This window comes from Gymnoscopelus microlampas (assembly GCF_963454915.1).
Source record: "Gymnoscopelus microlampas genome assembly, chromosome: 8".
Classification (NCBI taxonomy): Eukaryota; Metazoa; Chordata; class Actinopteri; order Myctophiformes; family Myctophidae; genus Gymnoscopelus; species Gymnoscopelus microlampas.
In genome coordinates, this window is record NC_139945.1 from 5,608,796 (window position 1) to 5,625,470 (window position 16,675).

Consider the following 16,675-nt stretch of genomic DNA (forward strand, 5'->3'; position numbering starts at 1 on the left):
CATTTGAACTTAACTTGAGTATATACAATTTTCAATACTTTTACTTTTACTCCACCACATCTCAGAGGCAAATATTATACTTTTACTCTACTAATTGTATTAGTCCTAGACAACTTTAGTTACTAGTTACTTTGTAGACTTTGATCATATTACAAAACATACATTAACCACTTCAGCCCCACATGCATTTCGGCCATTTGAAAATAGCCGATCTACAAGTCACAATGTGTCACGTGACATCTCAATGCCTTGTGAACTTGTAGATCTGCTATTTTCAAAAGATTTTTAAACACTTAATATATTTTTGAAAACTTGTGATATAGGACATTTTCTATGATGAGTATTGAGTACTCTACTCACACTTTTTGGTACTTTAAGTAGGCCTACATTTTGATACCAATACTTTTGTACTTTCGCTCAAGTAAATTCTGACTTGTAACAGAGTATTTCTACATCGCAGTATTGATACTTTTACTTGAGTAAAAACACCACTGGTCACAAGTTCCACAAAGTTTTTTTTTTTCCTGTTGCTTTGCTCTCCACTTCCTTTCCTTCTCTCTCCACTGTAACAGCCTCACCCCACCCATAGAGTTATAATATATCCCCACCCCACCGCTTCCCTCTGCGGGCTCAACTCAACCGCCTTTCCCAACCTCTTGCTTTCTTTCTCCCCTAATATCCGCTCCTCTCCATCCATAAACTTCACTTCACATACTCGGGGGGCATTTATGCCCTGATCTCTCCTCCTCATCGGCCAGCATGCAGATCAACAGCCACTCTAAGGAGCATCTGTATAAGATCCTGGTGATCGGGGACCTCGGGGTGGGCAAGACCAGCATCATCAAGCGCTACGTGCACCACAACTTCAGCCCCAACTACCGAGCCACCATCGGGGTGGACTTCGCCCTCAAGGTGCTCCAGTGGGACCAGACCGGCACCGTGAGACTCCAGCTGTGGGACATCGCAGGTATGTTTAAAAACAAAACAAAAAAACATTTATGCACGGGTTATTTTGTGACGAGATCGGACAGAGTTGGCTTGGAAAGAAATGCACATTGGTGGAAAAAGTACTCAATTTGTTTTTTTACTTTAAGTAAAAGTATCAATACTTCAATGTGGACACACTCTGTACAAGTAAAAGTAGCCTGTTACAAGTGAAAGTAGCCTAATCAAAGTTTACTTGAGTAAAAGTACAAAAGTATAGTGATCGATATATACTTAAATTACCAAAATAACTCACGATGCACTGCAGAATGTCCCGTTTCACAAGGTAAAATGTGCAGCTTAGTCATGGACCGGTTCACATTACGCTCGTCTGTCACAAGAGTCATGGCGCGACTTGTTCCTGGTCTTGGAACATTCTCAATTTACAACCCGTACATCTACATAAACATTCAGATTTCAAATATAAAGTGCTTACCCCACGGCCACGGCTGTAACAAGTTGAAACGCTTGGGTCTAAGTACCTGCATTTTCTGCATTATTCAATAAAAAGCATTTTAATCCGATTGGTGGCCATTTTTTCATAGAATTATAAACGTATCAGAGTGCAATACACCTCCCACCCGATAGGGTCGCGTAGTTGAAAGCACATGAAGGGGGAAAAAAATGGCCACCGATCGGATTAAAATGCTTTTTATTGAACAATACGGAAGATGTGGGTACTTAGATCCATGCGTTTTAAGTTGATACATTTATGCCCGTGGGGTAAGCATTTTATATTTGAAATTTGAACGTTTATGTAGATGTACGGGTTGTAAATGGAGAACGTTCTAAAACCAGGAACAAGTTGTGTTGTCCATGATTCAGAGCTAAAAAATCCTATGAAAATAGCAGATCTACAAGCTCTACATACAGCTATGGGACATCACAGGTACAACTTTTTTTTTTTTTCCGGAATTCAAAATTCAAAAGTATTGGTATCAAAATGTACTTAAAGTACCAAAAAGTAGAAGTAAGTACTCATTCTGCAGAATGTCCCATTTCATAAGTTTTCAAATGTCTAAAACTATTTTTAAAATAGCTGATCTACAAGCTCACAGCGCGTCGTGATGCGATGCATTGTGAGCTTGTAGATCTGCTATTTTCAAATAGCCGAAGTGTAGGCTTGAGTGTTTAATATATGTTTTGTTATAATAATCTAAAGCCACAAAGTAACCAGTAACTTAAGTTTTCAAATAATTGTAGCGGAGTAAAAAGTACAATTTGCGTCCTGGTGGATAAGTAAAAGTACTGAAAATAGGAAATGTTCCAGTAAAGTATAATTTTACCTCAAAACTGTACTTAAGTACAGTACTTACTCAAGTCTTGAGTAAATGTGCTTGGTTACTTTGCACCACTGAATATAAGCTATGTTTCTGTTTTTATTTTTATTCATACACATTCTAACCCTTTTCGGAAGACTAATAATTCCAGGAATGTGAAGTTTCACTGGTTAAATATATTAAAACTGGCTGCTGTTAATTATTATTTTTTTCTTTCTGGGAAGAAGACCATAGGCCTATAACTCGTGTTTGAGTTTGAGATTAAGTAGGCCTAAGTGTTTGTGTGTTAAAGCCCCTTGTAATGAATAATGCCATGGTTTGTATCATGGGCTGGACACAGTGGTCTTTATAGAGAAAGCATAGACTATAATGTTTCTCTCTCTCTCCAAGAGGAAACCACAGGTCACACATTTGAACCAGCTGACCTGGCTGTAAAGTGTTCATTCATAAGTTCAAACCTGACATTACCACACCTATGCATATCATAACAGAATCAGGTTTATTGATCACATTGATGTTATAGAGAGCATTATGGTTCGCAAACATTTTAATTTCAAGGAACCCCATAACTCTGAGAGTGTACATTTGTTTACGCTCTCAGAGTTATAGAGCTGTAAAAGGTCCATTTGGTTCCATTTTTACACTCTCAGAGTTACAGACCTGTAAAGGGTCCATTTGGAACCCCCAAAAAATGACTTATTTTCTATCAATTGCACACTCTATGAAGCCTTGAATCCATGGATTCTTTTTTGTTTTTGTCGCATTCTTAAGCTAATAATTTGATTCCCGTGTCCTACCGGCTAATGTATCCGGTAGGAGACACAAAGTAGATTACACAGTAGAAATACACACAGTCATCAAATTATTGTCTTAGGAATGCCACAAAAACAAAAATAAATCCATGAAATCAAGGCTTCATGGGGTGTGTAATTGATAGAAAATAAGTCATTTTTTGGGTGAACTCCTCCTTTAAGGAACCCTGCGGATCCCTAGACCCCACTTTGAGAACCACTGTTATAGAGTTGATAAAGCAGACATACTTTGAAAGGAGAAAATAAACTTGACACAGCTCCAAAACTAAAGTCATGTGGTCAGTGATGGCAAGTAACAAAGTATATACTCGAGTGCTCTACTAAAGTACAATTCTGAGATACACATTTACCAAGCTGCAACATTAAAGTGAGGAACACATTAATGCATTACTAATTACAATCTAATAACGTGATTGTGCAATGGACCATTCTTATGGGTCCATTTGATTTGTACGTGTGTGTGTGTGTGTGTGTGTGTGTGTGTGTGTGTGTGTGTGTGTGTGTGTGTGTGTGTGTGTGTGTGTGTGTGTGTGTGTGTGTGTGTGTGTGTGTGTGTGTGTGTGTGTGTGTGTGTGTGTGTGTGTGTGTGTGTGTGTGTATGAGTTTGGAAACATAAGCAACACAGCTGCAGCTAATCAAATTAATAATGGGTGTGTTAGAATTATGTGCACGCATACAATATTGGCACACCTAAATATAACACACATTATTAATGTGATTAGCTGCAGCTGTGCTTACATCACAGTGTACTATAAGGTCAGTGTTACGCAGCCTGCCATGTTTTTACCCTGCTGTGTTTTTTTTTGTACCTGAACGGGAAAACAAACTTAAACATCAAGCTAGGGATGTATCACTCTTTAAGACTCTGCTCCTGTTATGTCAGTGGTGGAAAGTAACTAAGTACATTTACTCAAGTGCTGCCCATAAATACAGTTTTGCGGTACTTACGCTTTCTTGAGTATTTCCATGTTCAATACTTTAGCTACTTTTACTCCACTACATCGCAGAGGCAAATGTTGTACTTGCTTACTCCACTATAATCATTTGACAATTTAAGTTCCAAGTTACTTTGCAGATTTTGATTATTATTACAAAACATACATTAACCACTTAAACCCTATCTTATACTTAATTTATTCAAATCAAATAGATTGCAATAGATTACAAGCTCATAGCATGTCGTAGATCTGTTTGAAAGATTTTCAACACATTTTGAAAACGTTTGAAAAAATTGGATATTCTGCATAGTTTTTTTTGGTGGACATTTTGACACACTGCTTGATTGTCACAAAACCCTTCCTGGGTTGAGCGCCTCCTATCTGCAACGCCTCCATACACACAGCCTCGTCGTGGATGGATTATTGACCAGGCCAGTGGGCCGAGTACAGTGGTAAAGTATGGCCCTGGAGTTCAAAACTTTGAAAACCTCAGATCCTTGGATCAGGTTTGGATTTTGGGTGTTAAACATATTATCTGATTAATCAAACTTTGACATAATGTTTGCTGAGATAATTCTACGATCACTGATTGGATATCAAAGTGATCCCAATGCTGTTTTTGTTTTGTTTTGAGCTACCCAAAATCCAATCTGATCCACTGGATAGAGATAAAATGTTTTGAACGTGAACACTTGGGCCTCAAAGTTGATCTACAATTGAATAAATTGTACATACTTTTATAGGTTAACGCTCAAATATGTGGCCCCCTCAAAGCTATACAGTACAAGGCCCCTCCCATAGCCATCTAACAGGACTAATGTCTGACTAACAGACCTAACAAGTATTATGAAAATTCCTTTTGCATGTAAGTACGATATTATCTTGCAAATACTGTTGGCTAATAGATTGTAAGTCCTGTATGATCAAGATGTCTACAGGTGTTTCCCTCCCTGCTTGGCACTCAGCATCAAGGGTTAGGAACACATTTTAGGTTTAGGCATAGTTACGTTTAGGAATAAGGTTATTTTTTTAAGGCATAGTTTTACTGGGGTTACGTTTAGGAATAAGGTTAGGTTTAGGCATAGTTTTGCTGGGGTTACGTTTAGGAATAAGCTTGGTTTAGGCATAGTTTTACTGGGGTTACGTTTAGGAATAAGGTTAGTTTTTTAAAGAGGTGGTGCCATGGTTTTGCACTTTTTCTGTTTTTCATGTGTCTATGAGGTTGATAGAACTTCATTGAACCCCCTGGTGGTGTTTTTTATGGTGTTTTATGTCTTCTCTGATTTTATTGAGTTTCTTCCTGGAGGCTGAAACCTTGAGGGTCAAACGTGCCAATAGAAAAACAGCACTTTAATGACACAGCAAAATGATACCCTCCCCCTCATTATCATAACACAACAGGTGTGGGCATGAGGAGGAAGAGGAGGGAATAGGACAGGTGGGTGGTGCTAAGGTGGTGGAGGAGGTGCCTAAGGTGAGAACCAGGTATACTTAATGAACTGGAGGCGTGTCCACATAAAAACATAATTTTAACACTTTCTGTACACTTTTTTGAAAAAAATCTTCCTCCTGGTATAACCATAATACCTGATGATTCTGTTTTAGGGGGGGGGGGGGATCACTGAAAATCACGGCACCCCGTCTTTAAGGCATAGTTTTAATGGGGTTACGTTTAGGTTAGTTTTGAAGGCATAGTTTTACTGGGGTTACGTTTAGGAATAAGGTTAGAATTTGGGCAGAGTTTTACTGAGGTTACGTTTAGGAATACCTGGTGGCGACCGTTCCGAGATCGCCCTGATATGACCCGGGGTGAGCGTTCTTGTATTCAAACAAGAGATACTGTATAGGCTCTGACCTGTGGGGCCACGTGGCTCGTCAAGGCTACTTATTCCCACCCGACTGCCCATCCTGGGTAGTGCGTGGGTGGGCCTGGGTAGCGTGTGGTGAGCCCCTATAGGACAATAGTCCCTGAGTCTTAATCCGTCCCTGATCCTCCTCCACTTACAGTACAAATACCCAAACGTCCAACTGTCCCTCCAGCACAAAAGAGCCCTTGGTCACACTTCATATCCTCGCTGTCAGGTGTAAACCTTGGCGTGTCAAAAACTGCTACAGCACTGGACAGGAAATGGCAACAAGAACCTAGTGTTCCAGTGGAGCCGATGTAGTTATTAGTCACAACTCACGAGCTCTTTTTAAAGGAGTAGTTCACCCAAAAAATTACGTATTCTCGATCAATTACACGCCTCATGAATTCATTCAGATTTTTTTCACATTCCTAAGCCAATAATTTCATGACCGGCGGAGTCTACTAAGTCTCCTATTGACAGATGACCTGGTCATTAAATTATTGGCTTAGGATTGTGACAAAAAAACATTAAAAACATCTCCATGAATTCGAGACTTCGTGGGGTGTGTAATTGATAGAAAAAAAGTCATTTTTGAGGTGAACTACTTAATATTTATAAAACCCACATACACACTTGACCACTTTAAACCATGGCGTCCATATTCTGGGCATTGATATTAATAGTCCAACATGTTGTACTTTTACTTTTGGTCTTTTCTGCAGGGTTTGCTTGCTGGATGCTTTTTTTGCTCGCCTATTGCTTTATCACAATGCTCTTCTTGTTTGACGTGTGCATGCGTGCGTGCGTGCGTGCGTGCGTGCGTGCGTGCGTCCCGTCTCACCATTAAACCCTTTAAAGAGGCCTGTCTTGCCAGGCAGTTGGAGGTCCATTCAGCTGTTCTTATCAATGATGAACAAAACCTCATAACTCCACTTTTTGTTTTGTTTTAGTCATTTCCTGAAAAATAACATTTTGGAGGTGGCTGGTTTCTGCCCAACAGCAGAGATATGATTTTGAAAATGGGTGAAGTCGTCCTTTAACACTGACGTCCACAACTTATTTTAAAGGTAGTGTAAGTGAGTGTTTTTGTAAAGTCCTTTTTTTTAAGTAAAAAAATAACGCTATTACTGTAGCAATGCTTCTACATCTTTTAATTTATATAATGCTACTTAAACCAATCAGTATAGAGTATGTAGAGTAGTGTGCACTGGTAGGACACCTACTGGTTGACAAGTAGTAGGCCTAGTGCCTTAAGCTCATAAGTGGTAGACACACTGGCAGTGACAAAGATGCAGTCTACCATTCATTTTCGATGGAGGCCAGTGACATGAAGATACGCAGCTATCTGACGTTTGTAGCTGCTATAAAAGCTACAGCTACAAAGCTACCAATAAGCTGAGCTGGCTTCAACTTCAGCTACAAAGCGACAGATATTTTAGTTACAGATAGCAGATTTTAAGTGGCTTGCCTGGTTAAATGAAGTGGTGTAAAGTAACTAAGTACATTTACTCAAGTACTGTGCTTAAGTACACTTTTGAAGATATACTGCATATAACCACTGGCCTGAACCTACAGGCCATAACCCTCTGATCTCACATGAGTGTGGCTGGCCTTCTGACTTGTCCCGCGTGCCCCCCCCCCCCCGTCTCTCCTCTCGTGCACCCACCCAGCCGGTCCAGTGAGTGCACGTGGTCATGTGTCTGGCTCTCATGTGAGTGAGATTTGAGGCCTGAACTGTGGCGTGTAGAAAGCTTTTATTGTGAGCCGAGTCTTCCTGAGGCGCTGTGCTGCTGCTCAACCCTTTACTGAGCCCTAGACCACTAGCAGAGTACAAACAATTTACAAGGTCCACAACGTTCACAACGCTTTGTTGAGCTTGTAGATCCGCTATTTGCGCTGCACAACACCACACACAACAACGTACTGTATATCAAGCACCTAACAGTCACTATTTCATTGCAAGTTTTAGTTTTTCCCACATTATGTCTTATTAGTTCAAAACATTTCCTAAATTTGATGGAACTGTGAAATATTATTTAGACATAATTATTTATCATACATATAACAAAGGTACAGTTTATTATATATATTTTTAACGATGGAATACATTTTCCCACAGACCACTTGTAATCATGCCATGGACCACTAATTGAGACACTTACTGTATCTCCTAAGGCATGAGTTTTCAACAGGGGGGGTCTGTGACCCCTAGGGGGTTCTCAGAGTTACTATAGGGACAGCGCGGCAAATCTTTGTGTGATATGAAGATGTTTTACATTAAACACTTGAACTTTTGCATCTCTATTCTGGGGGGAACAGTCATCGAAAACATAATCTCTCAAGCACAGATCCATCGCTGCACTTGAATCTGTCGGTAGCCGTGTTGAGAACCCGTGCACATTGGCTACAAGTGGGCGTGCCATCAGATCAGGAAGCAGGCCAATCAAATGTAGAGGGCGGGATTTACGTGTGTGCGGCTCGTTCCCCACTGGAAACAAACCGAAACTCATTTAACAATAGTGTCCTCGGAGCCGACAAAACCACGGAAAGTTAGTAACATTTTAACTTGTTCTTTCATCATATAAACAAGTGGGCTTATAACCAAAACGATCCATGTTCTTTGGGAGAAATGGTGTTAGTGTTCCGTGGAGAAATATTGTTAGTGGGAATGAAAACATAGGCGCACCACCGGAAGTGAAAAACAGCAGAGGGTGCTGTTTTTCCTTTTTATTTGACGATGGGTTCCCAGATTGTCGAAAACATGAATCCTATTTCCCTTCTGAAGGTGTCTCTTAGATCAAGGGTTACCACATTTTCAGGCCGTGACCCCCCGAAATAATCTTATTTGAACTGGAGACCCCCCACCCTGACAAGCACTTTTGAATTGCAGGCATTACATTTAGTTCGGTTCCACAGATAAATATTGTGAAGATAGCCGAATTACAAGCTCAAAACAAGCCTCGCACCATGAAGCGTTGTGAGCTTGAAGATCAGCTATGTTCACAATGTTTGTCTCTTTTTCTATGTAATATTTGACAATTTGGCCAATTTCGTATTAAACGCATATATCAGACCCATATAGCAATGGGTCTGGTATTTAAGATACTCAAAGAGACAGTGCCCTCATTTATGTCTAACTACTTCAATAAAGTGAGTGACACCCACAGGTTGAGTGTGGTGTTTAAAGCGATGGTTGTTAAAGGGATATTTCATTAAAAGAATATATATAAAAAATAAATCACGCCCCCTCACGCATTAGAATGTCCTTCTAATGCGTGAGGGGGCCGTGGTTTTTCCATTACTTTTTTTCATGTATTCTTTATATAATTATTTTAATGCTTATGTTTTATTTGAAAGTGAAATATCCCTTTAACATTTTAGTTGTGCATCATGCATTAGCCACCATGCACTGTGGTAGTGGTGCTACGGAGGCATTTTCCCATGTTTCAGACATAATAAATCACTGTGTGTTTGTGTAAGAAAACATATTAAGACAAACGTCACCTTCAGCCTGTGTTCTATTTTTATCTGCAGTATTTCCAGAACTTGTGTTGAAAGCTCTAGAAATAGTGCTCAACCCTTTGCACAACAACGCATGCGGTTTAAGTAGTTCATCTCTATCCCAGTTGATCAGATTGAATTTTGTCTAGTTGAAAACAAAAAACAAAAAATCTTAACAAAACAAAAACAGCATCGGGATCACTTTGATGTACTGTATGTATACCATCTGTGATCATAGGATTATCACAGTTATGTCAAGAAACGTGATTTTGATTAATCAGATAATCCAAATCTGATCCACTCGGATATAGGATTAAACGTTTTGAACTCTTGACCCCCTATCATTTGTATTTAACCTAAAATTCTGTTATTTTATGCATATGTTCTCCACCTCTGAACGTTCTTTTTTTACATGTTAGTCTGATTTTATCTCAGTGAAAACATCCGATCTACACGCTCACAATGTGTCACGGTGCGATGCGTTGTGGGCTTGTAGATCTGCAAAGGCCTTACAGGAGCACTTCATTTCAACCTTATCTTCGTATAATTGGGCCTCACTAATAATGCTCATTATTAGATGACACAATTTCCGTCTACCCACCCTGCGTCTCATTGGTGGGCTTTGGACATTTCAGAAACCTGCCTACCAATGACATCATCAACGGGCATTCCAAAATAATAGAAAGTAGCGTACAGCTTTTCTCTTCCTGGAAAATGTGCATGCTGAAATAGAAGCTATTGTTTATGCATTAAAAAGAAAATCATATTAAATAAATTAAAAAACCTTTTGAAATCTTGTTTGAAATGATCAAACATGCCTACCGATGAGGCAAATATCAGAGGCAAATATACAAACTACAATTATTTGAAAACTTCAGTTACTAGTTACCCACTTCAGCCCTATGTACAGTACATTTCGGCCATTTGAAAATGGCAGATCTACAAGCTCACAATGCGTCATACTTTCTACTTTTGATACTTTTTTTTAAAGATATTTTTTGGGGGCTTTTGCTGATAGGACGGTAGACTGACAGGAAATGGGGGGGTGACACACAGCAAAAGGTCGTCAGGAATCGGGAGTCGAACTCGCGACACACTGTATACTGACTGTAGCTGGATTACCAGCATATGTGGTATGCGCCTGGGCCCAGTTGCACCAGCTCACACTAAGTTCAAACGTAGCCTAGTTATAGCTTAAATAGCTTAAATTTAAGCCATTTAGCCGGGAAAGTATCGGTGTCATTTTTAGATTTATTTGGCTATTCAAAAATAGCAGATCTACAAGCTCATAGCGCGGCACCGAGTGCCGCGCTATGAGCTTGTAGATCTGCTATTTTTTGTTTTTATGTGAAAATTTGTGCAAATCTTTAAATTTATATATATATATTTTTAAAATATATATTCAAAGATTTGCACTCATTTTCAAAAAATAGCAGATATACAAGCTCATAGCGCGGCACTCGGTGCCGCGCTATGAGCTTGCATATCTGCTATTTTTGAATAGCCAAAGAAATCTAAAATGACAGAGATACTTTCCCGGATTGAATGTGTTTAAGCTATAACTAGGCTAAGTTTGAACTTAGTGTGAGGTGGTGCAACTGGCGCCAGGACCGCTAGGCCAGCGGGCACTCCTCTACTTTTGATATTCAATTCAATTCAATCTTTATTTCAGACTCAAGGTCCATATCACAAACAGAATGACAAAAACACAATGATAAATATATAGATACAATAATCATACTTTGATACTTTAAGTACATTTTGATACTAACACTTTTGTACTTTTACTCAAGTAAATGTCTCTGGTTCTGTTATCGACTGGTTCTGAAAGTGGGGTCCAGGGACCCCCATGGTTCCTTGAAGGGAGGTTCCAAATGGAGCGTTACGGGCCTGTGTAACTTACGGGTCCATTTGGTTCCATTTGTACACTAACAGAGTTCTGGGGTTTCCTTGAAATGAAAACATTTGATAACCACTGTTGGTATCAATACATTTACTGTAGGTGTGGGAGAGCTGGAGGCTTGATGGAGACTGTGGCTCCTTAATGACAATTTGATGCCCCATTGAGCCACTACATGCCCCATTGAGCCACTACATGCCCCCTATAAACCCTTTGCTATTGTGGCAATGTGTGGCACTCACCCGAGGCTGAAAGTACATTTACTCAAGTACTGCACTTGAGTACAATTTCGATATTGTAATTTTTTTTACTCCACTACAATTATTTGGCAGCTTTATTTACATTTACTTTGCAGGTTTAAATTCTTTAAAATATAAAATATATATATATATACATTAACCAATTAAACACTATTTTATACGTCTTCCATTCGAAAATAACCGAAAAAAATGTGTACGTTTTGAAAATGGGATGCGTAAAATAATCAGAGTACTTCACCAGACCACCACCGTTGGAGACCGTGCCTCCTTTAATGAGAATGTTGTGCCTCATTGAACCATGGCCTGCCCCCTATAAACACATCACTGTTGTGGCAATGTGCAGCGCTCCCACACAAGAGAGAGAGAGAGAGAGAGAGAGAGAGAGAGAGAGAGAGAGAGAGAGAGAGAAACCTTCTATTCCAGATTCCGTTGCTGCATATTCTAACTTTTTCGTTTTTTTCATAAATGAACGCTGTACTTCAGGGGTCTTCAACAGGGGGTCCGGGACCCCTAGGGGGTCCTCAGAGTTACTACAGGGGGTCCGCCAAATCTTTGTGTGATATGATTTTTCTTTTTACCTTAACCACTTGAGCCCTAGCATCCCTTCTCTGAGGAGAACTTTAGCCAAAAATAGCAGATCTACAAGCTCACAACGCCTCGCGCTGCGAGGCGTTGTGAGCTTGGCAAAGAGGTATACTTGTCAGGGGAAAAAAAGAGCAGTAAAGAGCAGTAAACAAAAAAAGTATATTCTGAAACACAATTTTATACAATATAGAGGGGGTCCCTGCTTCATCTCTCCCTCAGCTAGGGGGTCCTTGGCCTGAAAAGGTTGAAGACCCCTGCTGTACTTGATCATACTGCAGCGTCACACAAAAGCATCAAAAGTATCTGCAAGCTCGAAACGCGGCACAAAGCGCTCTGAGCTTGTAGATTTGCTGTTTTTGAATTAGAATTCCTGGAGAGTAACAGTTTTGGACATTTGAGGTTTCCACCCGTCAGAGAAGATTGTTTTTTGATGCTCCCAGCTATAGCTCATCTCTCCATCATCATTATAGCTTTAGTTCACCACTTACAGTACATTTCATTCTGGGTCTCTGGCGTATTTGTAGAAAATAGCTTACTGACTGAATAGAATTAGCCTGAAGACAGCTTTCTACATATCATCGCTGTCGGGTGCGGAAACCTTGTACTGTATGTACTGTACAAGAATAGTTACTTTTCAGGAAAGTGTTCCAATGGATCCATGGAAATCCAATGGTTTCTGCCCGACAGCAAGGATTTCCAAGTAGTCACAAACCGCTCGCCATGCAGGATATAAACCAGATAAAAGCATGCCATGACAGAGGCTTTGTCTCTCCTCCCGAATGCAATTTACAATTTAGCTATTTAGAAGACGCTCTTATCCAGAGCGACTTACAATAAACAAGGTAAATGTTCTCATAGAGTGCAAGAGAGAGAGAGAGAGAGAGCAGTGCAGTGCCCCAAGAAACTAGGAGGTAAACAATGAACCTAGCATGTCCATACGACATCAACAAAAACCTAGTTTTACTCTTATGTACCTGTACACAAGATGTAACAATAAAGGACAACCTTGAACCTTGAATCTCCTGACACATTTTATGTTATGTTTCGAACACAGTTCTTATATGACGCCAATAAAAAAAAACAAGACTATTGGATTTTGATTGAGCAAAACACTCTGGTGACCCACAGAGCGAGGGCCCGTGACGTCAGGACTTCTGTATACTCTATTATTAACCCTAAAGCCTAGATTAGGTTAAGGGTTAAGAAGACTTTGGCATGGGAGTTTAGATGTAGGGGTTAACAGAGCATGCAGCAAGACTGCAGTAAGTACTCAGAAGTAGAATAATGGCAGACATTATGCTACGTGATCAGCAGGTACCAGCGGTGCTCTCACTGAGGACCGGGAGAGGAAATTAGACAGAACATTCCAACTGGATTTATCACACGGGACCGTACTCTCAGGAATTCTCTCTCTCTCTCTCTCTCTCTCTCTCTCGCTCAAACTCGACCTCACGCACGCACGCACGCACGCACGCTCACTTGTGTTTGTATTACTATACTTGTGAGGACATTAACATTTTAGGACACCAAACGCTTAATCCTTTATTTTTCTTTTTTAACCATAAGACATTCGGCCCTCACAAGTGTAGTAATACTCGAACACACTCGCACGCGCAGTCGCGCACACACACACTTAATTAGTCCATCTCGCTCTCCTCCACCCATTGTGTTGCCCTTTCCTTTCATCTCATCTCTGTACCCCTCTCTCTCTCTCTCTCTCTCTCTCTCTCTCTCTCTCTCCCCATCTTAGTGTCTCCATAATGAACACACTGAATATTTCATTTGTCTCTAATGAGCACCATGCTCGCCTCACACAGCCAGCAGCCACAGTCTCTATGCAGTGGTGGAAGAAGTACTCTTATCAGAGAATGTTGAGTCACAACATGTACTTTGACTACTTTTTTTCCCCGTCTACACCAAATCTCGTCGACACATTGTGAGCTTTTAGATCCGCTATTTTCGGCTAATGCCCCCCCCCCCCCAGAATGTGGATGCTGGGGTTCAAGTGGTTCAGTAAAAGTAGCAATACCACTTTATAAACATACTTAAATGTACTTATGTATAATAGTACTGTTATCAAAATATATTACAGTACTAAAATCTTCAAAATGTGTCCCACATTTGTTTTAAATAGCAGTTCTACAAGCTCACAATGTGTTGTGTCACAACGCGTTGTGAGCTTCTAGATCGGCTACATTATTAATAGCCGATGCATAGGGCTTAAGTGGTTCATGTATGTTTATTAATAATAATCTGGTAAAGTAACTAGTAACTGAATATGTCAAATCATTGTAGTGGAGTACAAAGTACAATATTTGCCTCAGAAATGTAGTGGAGCATGTCTCCATGTGGTATCTGCAATTATACAGCTGAAATATCCAGATTGTTTTGCCTTTCAAAAATAGCAGATCTATAAGCTCACAATGCGTCACATCACAACACATTGTGAGTGTTGTGACTCATTCTGCATAATGAGTACAGCAGATCTGCTACCTTTCATACATTTGTGAGACGGTGTAGTATGATCAAATATTGCATTTATTTACGAAAAAACGCAAAAAGTTAAAATAAGGAGATAAGAGGTTTCTGCCCGACAGCAACAATATACTTAAAATCTGAGCACTTTGTCCTCCACTGATGTTTCCATCGGTCTGTCTGTCTGTCTGTCTGTCTGTGTGTGTGTGTGTGTGTGTGTGTGTGTGTGTGTGTGTGTGTGTGTGTGTGTGTGTGTGTGTGTGTGTGTGTGTGTGTGTGTGTGTGTGTGTGTGTGTGTGTTTGTGTGTGCATCCAGGTCAGGAGAGGTTCGGCAACATGACGCGGGTGTACTACCGCGAGGCCATGGGCGCCTTCATCGTGTTCGACGTCACGAGGCCCGCCTCCTTCGAGGCCGTCACCAAGTGGAAGGAGGACCTGGACTCCAAGCTGACGCTGGCCAATGGGAAGCACGTTGCCACGGTGCTGCTGGCCAACAAGTGCGACCAGGGGCGGGACGTCCTCACCAACAACGGGATCAAGATGGAGCAGTTCTGCCAGGAGAACGGCTTCGTGGGCTGGTTCGAGACCTCGGCTAAGGTGAAGGCCCAGGGGCACGTGCACGCACCCAGACATACGCACACACACACACAGGCATTCAGGAACAAATACACATTCAGGAACAAAATCAGTCGAGCTGGCTAGACTCGGACGCTCGAGGGACCAATGTAACAGAAGACTCTGTCATAACTTCAAGATATTATTAAAGGACTGTATTATTCGTTAGGTACTACTGGCTCCTGGGACTGTCGCATGTAGTGTGGTTGTCTGGGCTGAGACGAGCGGCTCAGCTAACTATGACATTCTAGGAAGCTCCTCTGGGAATGGTTCTTCCAGGTATGGCTCTATCTAGGAATAGTTCTCCTAGGAAGAGCTCTATCTCAAGTCTCTGAGTATTCCTCGGGTTATTCTACAGCTGGTCTGCTGGCCGCTCCCGCGTTCCGCTGTACTTATGGGTGGGACATGGTGTCGTGTGATCTTAGGGCGACGTCACACTGGCGTTACGTCCTTAATCGGGACGATCATCCTATCGTCATCGTCGTCTTGGCAACAAGTACACACACACATTGTCGGGCAGAAACCTTGTATCTCCTTATTTCAACTTCTTATGTTTTTGTTTTGTTTTGTTTAGTTTTTGTTGCTAATTATTAATCTGAACTACTTTGTCGTTTAAGACAGTTGTTCTCAAACTTTTTTTTTTGCGTCCTACTCCTCCCGCCCACACCACAACAGGTGCGGCCCCCGGCCCGTAGGACTACGTGCAGTGACAAATATCACCCTCGCTCCCCCGAACACGGGCCACTTGCGTTCGTATAGAGGCTCGACAGAGCCAGATGCACCACGGTGGATTAGAACCCACAATCTCCGTGGTGGTGGGTAGACACTTTACCACTGCGCTATGATACCCAAGCACCTATAAATAGAGATTAATGATGGAGAGGGAACACATTGTGGAATGGGCTGATGGCTGATTTAAGCAGTCACACCTGGCCTGAGTCAAGCTAATCGGACTAGACACCTGTTGTGCAATCAGTCACCCCCCCCTAACATTCAGGGAGAGAGGCGGCCTCTGTGGTGACAGGTTGGGCATCTGCCTTTTTATGTACCTTCTTGTTTGTTGCCTCACGGCTGTGTGTGTACCACATTAGAGGCTCTGTGTCCACGGACATTTTTTTGAGCTGCCATTGCCTTATTTCTGCCGTTTCTGACAATTCACATTTCAATAATGAAGAGATCAAGTTGTTACAAATTAAAGTTTTATTGAATAAAACATTTTGGCAAGATTGGCTAGAAGTGCTCACACTTAGCTGTGAATGACAACAGAGATCTTCCTTTATTGAATTCATGCTTAGAGCTACATTAGTTGCAGCATACGATTTGTGTAGAACCGCCAATTCATTTTTGGCACCTTAGCTACCTTAACATTACACAAAGAAAATAGCAAGTACCACAATATACAGACATTACACTAGACAATTAAAATAAAGTAAAATAGAATAGACAAACAATCACAGTGCACCACCAGTTTGACA

General features: G+C 41.0%; 1 protein-coding gene across 1 annotated transcript in view; it reads left to right on the forward strand.

Annotated features, from left to right (window-relative positions):
• The first annotated feature begins 649 nt into the window (after window positions 1-649).
• The window catches only part of rab38a (RAB38a, member RAS oncogene family), a 31,746-nt gene continuing 15,720 nt past the window's right edge, over window positions 650-16,675 (forward strand). Inside the window, exons 1-2 of the mRNA XM_084064870.1 lie at window positions 650-967; window positions 14,902-15,182. Of these exons, the coding sequence (XP_083920996.1) occupies window positions 760-967; window positions 14,902-15,182 (489 nt within the window). The 5' untranslated portion in view covers window positions 650-759. The remainder of the gene's footprint in view (window positions 968-14,901; window positions 15,183-16,675) is intronic.